The 13,770-nt window shown below is 45.9% G+C and overlaps 1 protein-coding gene across 2 annotated transcripts; it reads right to left on the bottom strand.

Moving 5' to 3' along the window:
• Positions 1-2,280: 2,280 nt before the first annotated feature.
• Plpbp (pyridoxal phosphate binding protein) lies at positions 2,281-13,770 on the bottom strand. 2 transcript variants are annotated; one of them, XM_028768179.1, is made up of 8 exons: positions 13,436-13,770; positions 11,482-11,589; positions 11,368-11,403; positions 10,782-10,857; positions 7,733-7,867; positions 5,515-5,657; positions 4,593-4,691; positions 2,281-3,630 (listed from the first exon to the last, which is right to left on the bottom strand). In XM_028768179.1, exons 1-8 carry the CDS (start codon positions 13,532-13,534, stop codon positions 3,499-3,501), a joined length of 828 nt encoding a protein of 275 aa, XP_028624012.1. In that variant the 5' UTR covers positions 13,535-13,770; the 3' UTR covers positions 2,281-3,498. The 2 variants fall into 2 exon arrangements, with proteins under 2 accessions (XP_028624012.1, XP_028624013.1); XM_028768180.1 differs by lacking the exon at positions 13,436-13,770 and adding an exon at positions 12,761-12,957.

Raw genomic sequence — 13,770 nt, 5'->3', positions numbered from 1 at the left:
GGGGGGGGCACCACCACCAATCAGCTAAAATAAATATTTTTAAAATGGTGGTGGCTGGAGAGATGGCTCAGCAGTTAAGAGCGTCTGTTCCTGTTTGAGAGAACCCAGGTTCTCTTTCCAGCACCCATGTGGTGACTCACAACCATCTACAACTCCAGCGATTTGACCCTCTTCTGACCCCCACAATCACCAGGCACACATGCGGTGCACACTCAACAGATTTGAGCAAAACACCCACATGCATAAAATAAAAAGCTTAAATGTTTTATTTTAAAGAGAAAAAATACAGGGGAGAGGACTTTCAGACTGCCAAAGTTTTAAAGAGGGTGTGTGGTGGGATGCAAAGATTTTTTTTTTTTTTAAAAAGAAGTGTGGTGAATGAAAAAAAAAAAAGCCATGAAGGTAGAAGGGAGTGGTTGGGTATTTATACCCTTTACCTTGCCCTCGTGGACAAGCATAGCTGAAGACACAACATCATGTGCCTAGCAGCGTGGAGACCACATGCACCTAGCTGCTGGCGGCACTAAACAGCAAAACAAGATGTTTATCAGAGTGTGCTTAGCTGTTGCGGGCTGTTGAAAACAAGTCTCTTGTCAGGGTATATGGCTCGAGATAGCTGTAAAGATGATAGCCGCTTTCTGCTAAGAGTCGGCTCCCAACACTTGTCAGAGTATGCTAGGGCCGAGCTTCCATCACCAGTGTGTAGATATGTGACTGTGTGTACGGTCTCTTACCAGGGGCCTCCAGAGCCTCTCAAACCTGATGCTCGATTCAGGATACTCGATGGCTCATCTTGGTTGTCAACTTAACAACATTTGGAAGTAACTAAAACCCAAGCAGCTGGGCACACCTGTGAGGGATTTTCTTGGTTGACTATTTGAAGTGGGAAGACCCACTTAAGTCTGGATCTTTTGAGGTCAGAAGACCCACCCTAAGTCTGGGCCATACCTCCTGGTGGTGACCCACATAAAAGGACTTTGGAAGAAGGAAGCTTTTGCTCTCTGTCTGCTTGGCCCACTCTCTCAGGCCAATTCATCTATTCTGAGCCATTCCTTTGCTGGTGTTAGAGCCTACTTCCTTTTGGGATTCCAATGTGGATGGAAAACTGGCAGCTCTCTAGGGTCTCCCTGGGATTCGGGCACCTGTGCTGCTGAGATATCCAGTCTTGTGGAATAAGCAACTACTGGATACTTGGCCTGTCTGATGTTGGGCTATTCGGACTACAGCCTGTAAGCCACTCCTGTAAATCCCATATATGTATGTGTGTTCATTTTATCTGATTTTCCTTAGAGAACCTTAATACAGGAAATACCTCCCCCCCCACCCCCCAAGGAAAGGGCTGTTTGGGAGAGGTAGTTAATTCTGCATGGCTGGATGGGTGGGTCTGACTCTAAACTTGCCCTGATGCTGTCACTGCTGCTATTAAAACCTGGGAGTAACCCAAGCAGCTGTCTCACATGAAACAAAAGACAGTCTCATAGCCTAGCTGAATTTTCTCAAGAGAGCCATCCCATTGTAGATATAGTCTGGCTTCGTTCCTTCATCTTGACTAAAGTTCTCTTGGCTTCTCCTCTGCTGTGTTCTTAATCCCCAGGCACAAGCCAGGGGGATCTTTTATTGCTTAATCATTTCACTTTTTCCAAAGCTTCCAGAGCTGCCCTCAGATCCCTTAATCAAGTCAGCATAGACGAAGCATTGACAAAAAGGCACCTGAGTGTGAGTCCATGTGTCACTGTGGAAAACACATCCTTCCTGCCCTCCACTTCTACTCATAAAGAGAGGAAGACTGAAAAAGCCCTACTAGGATAAACTGCTGACAGAGGAGCCAAATATGTGTGCTTTTTAGATTAGCCAAAGTTGATGTTTGCCTGCGCCTCAGGCCAGCCAATGTCGCCATCTAGAGGCTCAAAAGAGTTTCATACAACAGGAGGCAGGCACCTTTCCAATTCCTGACAAGTCATCTAACACTTCATTTATTTATTTATTTATTTATTTTGAGACAGGGTCTCAATATACAAACCAGGTGGCATGAAACTGGCTATGTATCCCTGGCTTGGTCTCGAACTTGCCACCATCTGCTATTGTATTTACAAGCATGTCACAAAGCACTATGAAGACATTTTTCTCACTCATGAAGTTCAGAACCCTTCTTGTATATGGTGTGGCTTTGGTGGCATCTTTGACACAAGGATGGGCCTCTCCAGAGCCAGGCATGATGCCAGGCAGGACGATCCCTATCAGCTCCAACACCCCCCTGTGTCAATTCACTCATACACCAGATCATAAAAATAAATCTTTAATGGCTTTATAGTTGGCACAGATGGTATAATTCAAGCTCACGTTTGTATTTAACAAACTGAAGTACCGCGCTAGCTTTGATTGAAACAGAACAAGAATCATAGTGGTTTAGCCTGGAAATTACATTCATCAGCAGCGGGTTCCGAAATCATTTGTTAAATGAATGGTGCGGGCTGGAATGAACAGGAGAAAAGGCTGTTAGGAAATAAGCAGCCCACACTGAAGCTCTGTGGTGATTACTGCAGAATTGTGCTTTCTGGTTTATTATTATTTTTCGATAAAGAAGGGTCTCATTTAGTCTTTGTCTATCCATGAACTCCCAGTCTTCCTGCCTGCACCCTGCAAATGCCGGAGTTACAGGCAGGCGTTACTATGCCCAGCTGTTTCCTCTGTTTTGGAGCTCTTATGGCATTGTGAACAACCAGAAGCTGCAACATTCTGGCTTGTAAATCCAGTGTGTGTACTGGGAATAGCTGTACATTTGCCTGGGAGATACATCTCCAGAAGAGGACAAGCAAGTGAGGCTTGCTGAAACCATGGGCCACAACTGGAGGCTTTTGTCTCCAAGTGGGGCAGTCTTTGCTAAAAACCAGAAAAGGATTATGATGGGGAAGAAATCCTGTCACCCACTTTGCATCACTGTGGTCCTCGAGGAATAAGCTCCAAGTCCCTCTTTTTTTCAATAAGATGTCAGAAAGGTCCAAGTGTTATTTACAAGTTACCCTGGAATTTAGGTCAGTGCCACAGACAACTGTGACTGGAGACAACTACTGGCCAGGATGGCAACTAGAAGCAGAAGTCACCCCGTTCCAGAGAAGTGGGGACTTGTAGGGTGTTCTATTAGAGAGAGATGGAAAATGGGAATCCCTCTGATTTTCTCGACTATAGACATCAGCAACCAAAAACACACTCAGGGACAGGCATTCATGGGCGTTGGGTATTTCTGGGCAGTGATCAACCAAACTCAGGTCCTGGCTCCTAATTTGGTATCAGTTCTGAAGTCTCGCACCTCTTCAAATCCAAGCCTAAACCACTGCTTGAACCGAGCTTCCTATAGCAGAAGCTGAGCACAGACGGTCTCCATCGATAGATGTAAACCTCAGCGCTCTATATAGGCCACAGAAGAGTGTGACTGGGGACATGCAGGACACCAAAATGAACTAGGCTGGTGCGTGGCTGATCTTCCAAGCTGACCTGGCTTCACTGTCCTTGCACCAGTGGTACTGAGGCCTTCAGGTCTGTTGTAGTCTTGTCTAGGGCAGGTTTCTTTGAGTAATCTCGCTCTCCAAAAATAGTGCTTCCTATCCGGACATTTGTAGACCCGACTTCAATCTGTGGGAAAGAAGCAAGCGTGGAGGAAAGGGTGTCAGACACTACGATGTAGCTGGGGCTAAGTCTCTTTCTAGCTGCCCAGAGGCTGCATACGGAATAACCAAGCTGCAGCTGAAGACGGCTGGGTGCTCTGGTGTCCTGGACAGAGCAGGGCCACTTTTTTGGCAGTCTTCAAGAGAAAGGTAATGATCTCAGCTTGCATGGGGCTTGGGGAGTTCAACTGCATTTAGGGATATAGGAACAAGGGACAGTGGAGATGAAGGTGTGTGGGACAGCACAGCATAGCACAGAGCTACCCTGCTGCTCATGACCAAAAGCTCACGAACAGCCAAACAGAAAGAAACCCTGTTGCTATCTGACATAAAGCAAGCTCCACTTTTAGAGTTTTTCACACTCTTTTAATATATATGATATTCCAAAAATGCAATTTTATACTTTGATGTTTAGAACTGTTATGACCTATTTCAAGGCTGGGTCTTACTATGTAGCCTTGGCTTGTGTGGAACCTGTGTAGCCCAGGCTGACTTGAGACTCACCAGCAACCCCCCGGACTGCTTTCCTAGTGTGTGGCTATAGGAGTGTGCCTCGGCACGCACTGTTATTTCTTACCTTGGAAACTCGTGTATGTGAGCTGCTACCACAGTACTTTATTTCAGTTTACACTTATCATTGTATTGCTAATGCCCTAGGACTTATGTTTGAAATGCCTTAAAATAGCAGGTTAAAATTTCTTTTCCAGGGCTATGAAACCAAACCCAGAGTTAACACATTTATTATATCCTAAGTTACACCCTAGCCTTTCCTAGATTACATGTAGTGAATTACACTGAGTTTTAAGAATTCGGCTGTAATTTCTATAAATTTCACTTCAAACAGAGCAGCAGGGAGGGGAGGGGGATGTCAGAGCAGCCGAGCTCCTGTGACTCTTGCTACTGGGATGAGGCATGGGCAGGGATACTTACAGCATGCTGGAAGTCCACGGACATGCCCATGCTAAGCTCCACCTGCTCCACGGGAATGCCCAGCTTCTCACACAGCTCCTGCCGCAGGGACAGCATCCTCTGCCCAAAACACAAGTGGTACCATTTTATTCTCGTTGTTTCCAATGATGTCAAAGGGAGACCAGACCTGCTGGGCACAGTAGTGATGGCCTGTAATACTTGGGAATAGGCAAGAGAATCCTGAGTTCATGGCCAGCCTGGAATACACAGGGAGGGGAAGTTGTCTCCACAACAAAACAAGCCAAGCCGAACTAAATCAAAACAAAACAGGAGAAAAACAAAACCCTCCCAAATGAACACTACCAAACCAAAAAGTTTCTGATGACTGTATTTCTTATGATTCTGGGGTGTGTCATGATTATCAGAAGTTATTATAAGTAACTATAAGTTTTAGCCACATCTTCAACTTTCAAGAAAACTACCAGGGCCAGAGGGTGTGGCTCAGTGCCAAATGCTTTAATAGTATACTCCAGACCCTGGGTTCCACCCTAAGCAGTGGAAAAAATCCAACAACATCCTAAAAACAAAACAAACCCAACAACAGTAAAGATACAAAGTGCCAGTCACTAGAAAGGAAGAAAAAGTTCGCACTAAAAATTGTATTAGCCAACTAAACACTGGATTAAGGAAGGTGGGTGGTGGGTGTCTGACAGCCTAGTCTTCCTTTTCTGTATGAGAACAGTTCAGGGGAGGCTGTACTATTACACCCGACAGGCTGTGTTCTGAGAGGCTAGCCTTGCACGCTGGTGTGATCCACTGCACCCTCCCATCCCCCCAGTGCTGGGATCAAGCATGGGTGTGTGCTAGACACACCCTACTGTGGGCTGAACCCACAGCCCCATGATGCCTCCTTGGCATGAGAGCATCACCCCAACCCCAGTACCTGGAAGTCTGGGTTTGGTCCTTGACTTAGATCATGCCCAAAGCTTCCTATGGTCATGAGACCCACGAACTCCAGGCTGGGACAACTGGACTTTATGTGTTCCACGACGGCTATGGTCTCCGAAGGCAGAAGGCCATGTTTACCTTCACAGAAAGAAACAGAAGATGTGTATGTTAACAACTAGCCAGAAGAGGCTCCATTTTTATCTCTTCCTTACGACAGAAGTGACTCTCAGATGAAAACCTGATGAAGTAACTTTCCCTGGCCACAAAGAGTGACAGTTTGTGAGGTCCTTCATCCCTGGTCCTCTTCCACTTGGGTTCTGTGTTTCTCAAGATTACTTCTCTTTACTCCACCTCAGAATTCTACTGTATTATTTTTAGTGCCAGAGATTGAACCCATGATTCTGCACACATAGGCACTACCACTAAGACACACCCCACAGGATTTTAGCTGGGAATGGCTAGAGGAGCCAGAAAAGAAAAAAAAAAAATATGTCGTACTTTGAATGAGACTGTCCTCCATAGGTCCCATGGAGCCATAGGCCTGACTGCTTTGTCCCCAGTTTTTGGCACTGTTTGGATATGTCTAGGAGATGCTGCCTTGCTGGAAGTACATCATGGGTGCCAACTGTGACATTTCTTTTTTTTTTTTTTTTCCAAAGGGGAGGGGGTTTATTCAGGGCAGAGGGCAAGAGTAGGGAGAGAAACGGGAGAAGATAGTGGAGAAAGAGGAGAGAGAGAGGAGAGAAGTGGATGGAGGCCAGCCATGACCACGTGGAGAGAGGAGGAAGGGAAGGGAGGAAGGGCAAGGAGAAGCTAGAGGCAAGAGAGTAAGAGAGTAAGAGCCAACTGTGACATTTCAAAGTCATATGTCATTCCCAGTCTTTCCTCTGCTCCATGAGTGTGGTTTAAGATGTGAGGCCTGAGCTTCTGTTCTGTGCCATGCTCCTTTGCTGCACTCTTACCCTCTGGAACCATAAACCACAGAGACCTTTCCTTCTGTACGTTGCCTTGGTCATGGTGTTTTATCACAGAAATAGAAAAGAAACCAATATATGCCTTGGGACACTAGGGAAGGTCACACTGCCAAAGTCCTAGATGAATCTCAGAACTTTTTCTCTATTAATAGAGCTGCAAAAATAAGTCATATACATATAATAAAGTTGGGATTGTATAATTGCAAAGTTTAACTTACTGGCTACGAATGGTTGGAGGAACTAATTGTTATGTATTTTAAAGACTATTAATATTGTTTTGCCTTTGCCCCTATTTATTAAGTGGATTAGGGAGGAACTTTCACTGCTATCTAATCAAGGCAAATCACAGCTAATTGTCAAGAAATGCAATAAAGACACTGTGGAGTCAATTTTGTATCTACTTATATGCAATGTAGCCATAGTCACGGAGCATGCATATAACATTATAATGGTAACTGTTGACCTACTGTAAGGCTGGCGGGATAAGTCTTTTCCTAAGGTTATGGACTAGAACTGTGCACCTGAGATTTGAACCCAGGCAACCTGACTTCGAGGCACATCTGGAAAACAGATGTCCATACTGAGCTCCTTCATGCCAAGATCTGCTATGTGTGAGTACCTAGAAGATGGTGGTAAGAGAATGCCTGGCATTCACTCTTGACAAGAAGCGAGGAAGTGAGAGATCCAGGGCTTTGTATCATTGTACAGAATCCTCACCACACCCTTTTAACAACGAGCACTCCCTCGATGTCTCTGCCACGGAAGGAAAGTCAGATACAGAGGGGGTGGGAAACTGACTCAAAGTTCCAATGCTAGAAAGTGGGGAGCTCAGGCAGACATCTGTCTGATGTCAAAATCATGCTCCTCTGTAGTTCACGGCCTCTCTGCTAGGCAAGGCCCCATGAGACAGTCACTCACTGGTGTTTAGCAGAAATTGTCTTCTATTCTTGCCCAATGAAGCACTGAGTAATGTTCCTGAGACCTAAGGCAATTCTCAATCCCTTCCAGGAGGGAATTTCTAGGACATCAAAGTTATAATTCTTCAAAAATCAATACCTAATAAGCTGTAATATATTAAAGAATTATATTGGATCATCCCACTGGTAAATCCTGACGAAGCAGCTCACCAGAAGGCTGGAGCTTCTCCCCACAATCTCCTCCCCAGATGCTTACACTCACACTCTACCCGAGCCTCAGCCATCTGAGAGCAAACATCCATGGGCAGGCCTAGTCACTTACTGTCCTCTCCACTAGTATTAATCTGGACCATAACCTTCAGTCGTTCAGCAGAATCTTTCTTCTGCCAGGAACTGTTCACCTTGTCTGCCAACTTCACAGAGTCTACGGTTTCCAGCATAGAGAGGTTGGGGACGGCTGTAAAGAGAAAGAGGGAAGGGAGCAGACTTCATTTTCCCCGCTGCCAGAGGAGACATGCAGCAAACCTTTGATCTGGTAGAGGGAGAAGTAGTCCAGGGAAGGAACTGAACTCTAGTGTTGGGATGGAGACACTGAAGTACAGGAAGGCTATGCCTTGGTAGTGTAAATAATTAATTCTGAACTCAGCTCTGGCCTGGTTATACCAACTGATAGTAAGAACAAGACCTAAAGTGGTGGCACACCTTTAATCCCAGCACTGGGAGGCAGACGCAGATCTCCGAGTTCAAGGTCAGCCTGGTCTACTGAGAGTTCCAGGGACCACAGAAAAATCTCGACAAACCAGCCAACCAAAAACCCCAAGCCCTAAAAGGATCAAATTGTTCCAATAAAAATGTAAACTATGTTCCAGAACAAAGCAGCAGAAGAATTATTTATAGGGATATAAAAATAGCTAGAACTGAGCAAGACAAATTTATGTGTGAAATCCAAACAAAACTGTCAGGCAATGTTGCTGGGTGTGCTGGTAGTCATGCCTGCGATTCCAGAATTCAGGAGGGTGAGACAGGAGGATCACAAGTTCTAGGCCAGCCTGGGTTATATAGTAAATTCTTGGCCAGCATGGGTTAGTCAGACTGTGTCTCAGAAAAACAATGACAAATCAAACCAGCAACGTAAAAAACAACAATTCACAGGATGATGCATAATGAGAAGTTAAATTGCTGAGACTAATTCAAAACTGAGGAAAACTTGTAGATAAGAACACTAAGTTATTTCTCTCATGTATTTAAAAAAGACTCAAACTTTTAGCAAAAATAAATACTCCCTCTCCAATCTACAATGTATCATATGACAAACTCTGAGATCTAACAAATTAGGCCTTAGCCAACAAAATTCTTTAGAAAGGTAAAGCCTGTTGTGCTGGTTGGTTTTGTTTGCTTGTTTTTTTTTTTGTTTTGTTTTGTTTTTTTGTTTGTTTGTTTGTTTGTTTTTTTCGAGACAGGGTTTCTCTGTATAGCCCTGGCTGTCCTGGAACTCACTCTGTAGACCAGGCTGGCCTCGAACTCAGAAATCCGCCTGCCTCTGCCTCCCAAGTGCTGGGATTAAAGGCGTGCGCCACCACCACCCCGGCTGTTTGCTTGGTTTTTTTAGGTTGTTTTTGTCAACTTGACAGAAGCCAGGGTCATCTGGGAAGTGCAAACTTCAACTGAGAAAATGCCTTTGTAAGACTGACCCATAGGCAAAAGTCTGTGCCATTTGATTAATGACTGACGTAGGAAGGCACGGCTCACTGAGTCTCTGGGTTGTATAAGACAGTAGGCTGAGTAAGCCGTGGCGGGCATGGCAGTAAGCAGCACTTCTCCATGTATCTGCTTCAGTTCCTGCCTCCGGATTCCTGCCTTGGCTTCCCTCAGTGATGGACAGTAATGTGGAAGTATAAGCCAAATAAATCCTTTCCTCTCAAGTTGCTTTTGTTCACTGTCTTTATCACAGCAACAAAAAGCAAACATGGACCCCAGTCCAAACACTTGCCGTGATCTGGGGGTCTGGGGATAGCAGTGGGGGAATTCTCCTGCCAGGGATAGCCTCAATACCTTTTAGTGCTTAATCTTGGGCAAGTTCTTAGTTTTCTTACTATTTCTCTGCCTGTGGGACTAATTCAGTGATGGCTACATCATTTCATGCATTTATTACCCATAACTCCCTGTTGTCTCATTTTTTGTGGTGGCCTTAGAATTTATAGTATAAAGAAATTGAAGATCCAAAATTTGAAACTTCTTGAGCATCGGGGTCAAGACATATATATTACATGTTTAAACTTCACACTATGTGGCTACTATATTTAAACAATTAATTAAAAACAAACTGACTGTGGTGGCACATGCCAGTGGTCCCAGCATTTAGGGGGCCAGGATAGGAGGATGGTGAGCTCCAGGTCAGCCAGATCCGGTCTCAACAAATAAAACAGCAGAGAGACACAGGAGAGATTTGTATTTACTTTGGTTTTTTTGTTTGTTTGTTTGTTTTTTTCTTTCAGAGCTGAGGACTGAAGCCAGGGCCTTGAGCTTGCTGGCAAGCGCTCTACCACTGAGATAAATCCCCAACCCCCCCAATTTTTTTTTTTTTTTGAGACAGGGTTTCTCTGTGTAGCCCTGGCTGTCCTGGAACTCACTCTGTAGACCAGGCTAGCCTCGAACTCTCGAACTCAGAAATCCGCCTGCCTCTGCCTCCCAAGTACCGGGATTAAAGGCATGCACCACCACCGCCCGGCCGGAGCCTGCTATTTTAATTACTGTACCAGCTCACAGTTGTAATCCTCTGTCAAAACTGATCAAGTCAGACACTTTCAGTCTGTGTCATTTATTGTAGTTGGATATGCTTTTATCAATTCTACCCTGACAAAGCTGTTAAGAAAAATAAATTCCAGGGGAGGCAAGATGGTTCAGTGTGTAAAGGTGCCTGCCGCCAAGGCTGACAACCCGAGTTCAGTCTCTGGGACCCACAGAATGGAAAGAGAGACACAACCCCTCTATGTTGCTCTGACCTTTATACACACAGTTTGCCTCATCTATTCCATTCTCCCCATCAAAAAACCCATACAGGTTTCTTAAATTTTGATACCTTGAGAGACGTAAGTATGGTTACTTGAGGTCCTCACACGTCACATGGTTAAATCTTTCTGTGATTAGTAATTATTTTTATGGTCCCGGGGACTGAGCCTTGTAAATGCTGGGTAAGCACTCTGCTGCTGAGCCACACCCTCCAATCCTTCATCCTTATTATTTTACTATGAAGAAATCCCACAGCACAAAACGGTGAGCTGGGAACGGTCTCAAAGCTGCTGACTTAGAAGGTGGTGTCAGTCGTACAGTCACAGAGAAGGCCTGTCTTCCTACTGAGAGTTTTGTCTTACCCATCAGTTTGTTGACATTTTGTTTCTGTAAATGACCAATGAAGTGCCATTTGATCTCAGGACACGAAGACAGAATCTGAAGAGAAGAAGGGAACCATTTGACACAGATTTCATGGAGGCTCTGTCAGCTCCGATGCCCTTCACTCCTGTGCTCTCCCAGGAGTGATGAGCTGCCAGCTCTCCCCTCATCCAGCCTCCCACTGAGACTCAGGAAACTTAGAGTCATCTAACCCTTCCTTGTTACCATCAACTCACTGTATTTTCCAGAAACGATCCATTAAAGACAAAAATGATTTATGTTGTCAAGGCCCTCTACCACTGAGCCACATCCCATGCCCTTTGGTTTATTTGCTTTCAAATCTCCAAGTGTTCTCCTAAAATCACTATTCACTAACAGCCACACAAGAGAATATTATAATGTCTGAATAACGACAGAAGAGCTAGCTGAAAATTATTTAGGGCGCAATGGAAATATGGAGGGCTTCTCTCCCTAGCCCAGCTTTCTGTTCTAAAACTCTACCATCAATATGGTGTAACTTTCAGCTAAGACTCCTGTACAAAATCAACACTTCTTACGTCTACGTACCTTAGGGTTTGATGCTTTCTCTAGTAGTTCTTGAACCTAAAGAGCAAAACCAGAATGAGTCAGAAGCCTGGTAGTCACAACTCCCCCAAAGGTTCTCTACAAGAGGAATCTCACATAGTTCTCTCCAAAAGTGCGCTGGCCATGGCCGTAGGCCTCAATCACCATGTCTGCAGGCTTTGTTTTGCTGACTGCTACTAGCCGGGGTTGGATGGCTGGGAGATCCTGCCAAGAGAAAAACAGCCACAGGCGTGAATGTGTGGAATTTTGTTCCAATTAGATACACATTGTAGGGCCAGGTGGTGGTAGCAAACACCTTTAATCCCAGCACTTGGGAGACAGAGACAGTTGGATCTCTGAGTTCAAGGCCAGCATGGTCTCTAAAGTGAGTTCCAGGACATCCAGGGCTACGAAGAGAGACTGTCTCACAACAAACAAACAACAACAAAATGATACAACTTGTAAAATAGATCGGCATAGATCTCAGCTTGGCACTAATAAGATCCATTTTCCCTTTTCTTTTGTTTTTGTGGTATTGGATACAGAGCCCTGGGGTTTGGGAACACCAGACAGGTGCTCCACTATGGAGCTCCAACCCTGCCTACTGATTTCCTTTTGAGTGTTCCAGACGATTCTCATACAAACCAGTGCTGGAGGTTTAAGGGTTTGTGGCAGAAAAGATGGCTTGGTGGGAAAATGGTAGCCATGTAAGCATGAGGGCCTTAGTTTAGACTCCAACATCCATATAAAAAGTAAGTTTGGTACCCCTTGTCTCTCATCCCAGAGCTGGGGGGGGGGGGGCAAGACAGGTGGATCCTTGGGGCTTACTGACTAGCTAGCTCCGGTTCAGGGTGTCAAGACATAAAGTGGAGGGTGATAAGAAAAAGATGCCTGCCGGGCAGTGGTGGTCCTGATGTTATAACACTTCCATTCACCCTGGAAGAGGCTCAATTGAGATAAGGACATACAACGCACTGTTCAGTCTATGATTCAACCAATGGATAGCAGAGCTGACACAAACAATTCTGTATTCAGGACTAGATTCATCCAAAGACTCCCCACATCCGTTACATAAAATGCTGCTTTCAGCTACAGCCAAATCCTCACAGAGCCGCCTTCATGTACCCCACCATTTCTGAGACTTTGACAGAACCCCAGTATTCTTAAAGACTTGGAGAAGTCACATCAATTACCACATGGTCTCCTGTTGCTTCCTTCGGAGGGACTGTGTCATCATTGTCTCATGGACTGTGTCTAATTCCTAGTATCACGTTGAGATAAATCGGTAAAGCATGCCTAATTCCTGGAGTGGTCTGCATTAGGGAAATCCGGAGATTTTTCTTTGAAGAAACAGAACACTGGTACCAGGAAGGAGGTAGGAACGCCCCAGGCTCACCTCATTTTCTCCAGCTATGAGGAACCCAAGGGCTAGAGTAGTTAACAAGACTTAAGGTAACGTCCAGACATCAGTCAAGAAAAGACTATGTAATTCAGCTTTCGGTCTTCAGGAATCATTGTGAAATCTGAGTCCATTAAACACTAGAAAAAACGGAAAGGTCTTTGCTTTTTTCCTGGCTCACTTCACAAAACGTGAAGCTTAATTTGAATGGAGAAAAGCAGATACTGGCTCCAGTCTAGAAGTCTAATAGGGACAAAACAACCATGCGAAAATAACAAACGCTTGTGACTGGGTACCTGACAGCTCCCGTCTGCTCTGTGGAGGTAAAACCTTGTTAAGTTCACTCGCACCTAAACCGCGGCTCCCCGCCCCCGCAACGCATGTGATCACGAGTGGATATGGCCCTCCGAGGGCTCTAGTACCGTGGTGACGGGCAATGACGAATGGAGAGATGCCTGGATACGAGTCACTTTCCCTAAATGAGCACCTTTCTCCAACCAAGCCAACCTCCAGGAAGTCCCGATCCTCAAGGCCAGACCGCCAAGGAAACCTAGCCATCCTCGCCCTGCAGCCCCCGCCCCTCTGGGAGCCCCTTCTGCGTCACCATGACACCTGGTCCCACGTAGGTGTCCCCCTTTCAGCCCGCCCCAGTCCCCTACGGCCGGTCCTCACCTGCGGCCGCCGCGCCACACTCTGCTGGATGCGCTCGTTCACAGCCCGCAGCGCGAACCCGACTCCCAGCTCCGCGGTCATCCTGCCACCTCTCAACATTCCCCAGAGGATGCCCAGAGGACCCGCGACCCAAGGAGACTACCTTCCGGTCCCGCCCCCTTCCTGAGAGGTCCAATCACCGCTCACCATCCAGCCACCTCCTCCAACGGAGGTCGGCCGCCCAGGCGGTCGCCATCTTGGGGAAGGCGGAGGTTCCCCGGGCTTAAAGCGCGGTTGCCCGGCGAGCTCTCGCTGGGCGGGCCGATATAAACCAAGACATTAAAGTGACTTTCTTT

Source organism: Grammomys surdaster, unplaced genomic scaffold, assembly GCF_004785775.1.
Source record: "Grammomys surdaster isolate TR1022 unplaced genomic scaffold, NIH_TR_1.0 185, whole genome shotgun sequence".
Lineage (NCBI taxonomy): Eukaryota > Metazoa > Chordata > Mammalia > Rodentia > Muridae > Grammomys > Grammomys surdaster.
Note: the sequence above shows the minus strand (reverse complement) of the source record. Positions and strands in the feature narration are given on the sequence as shown.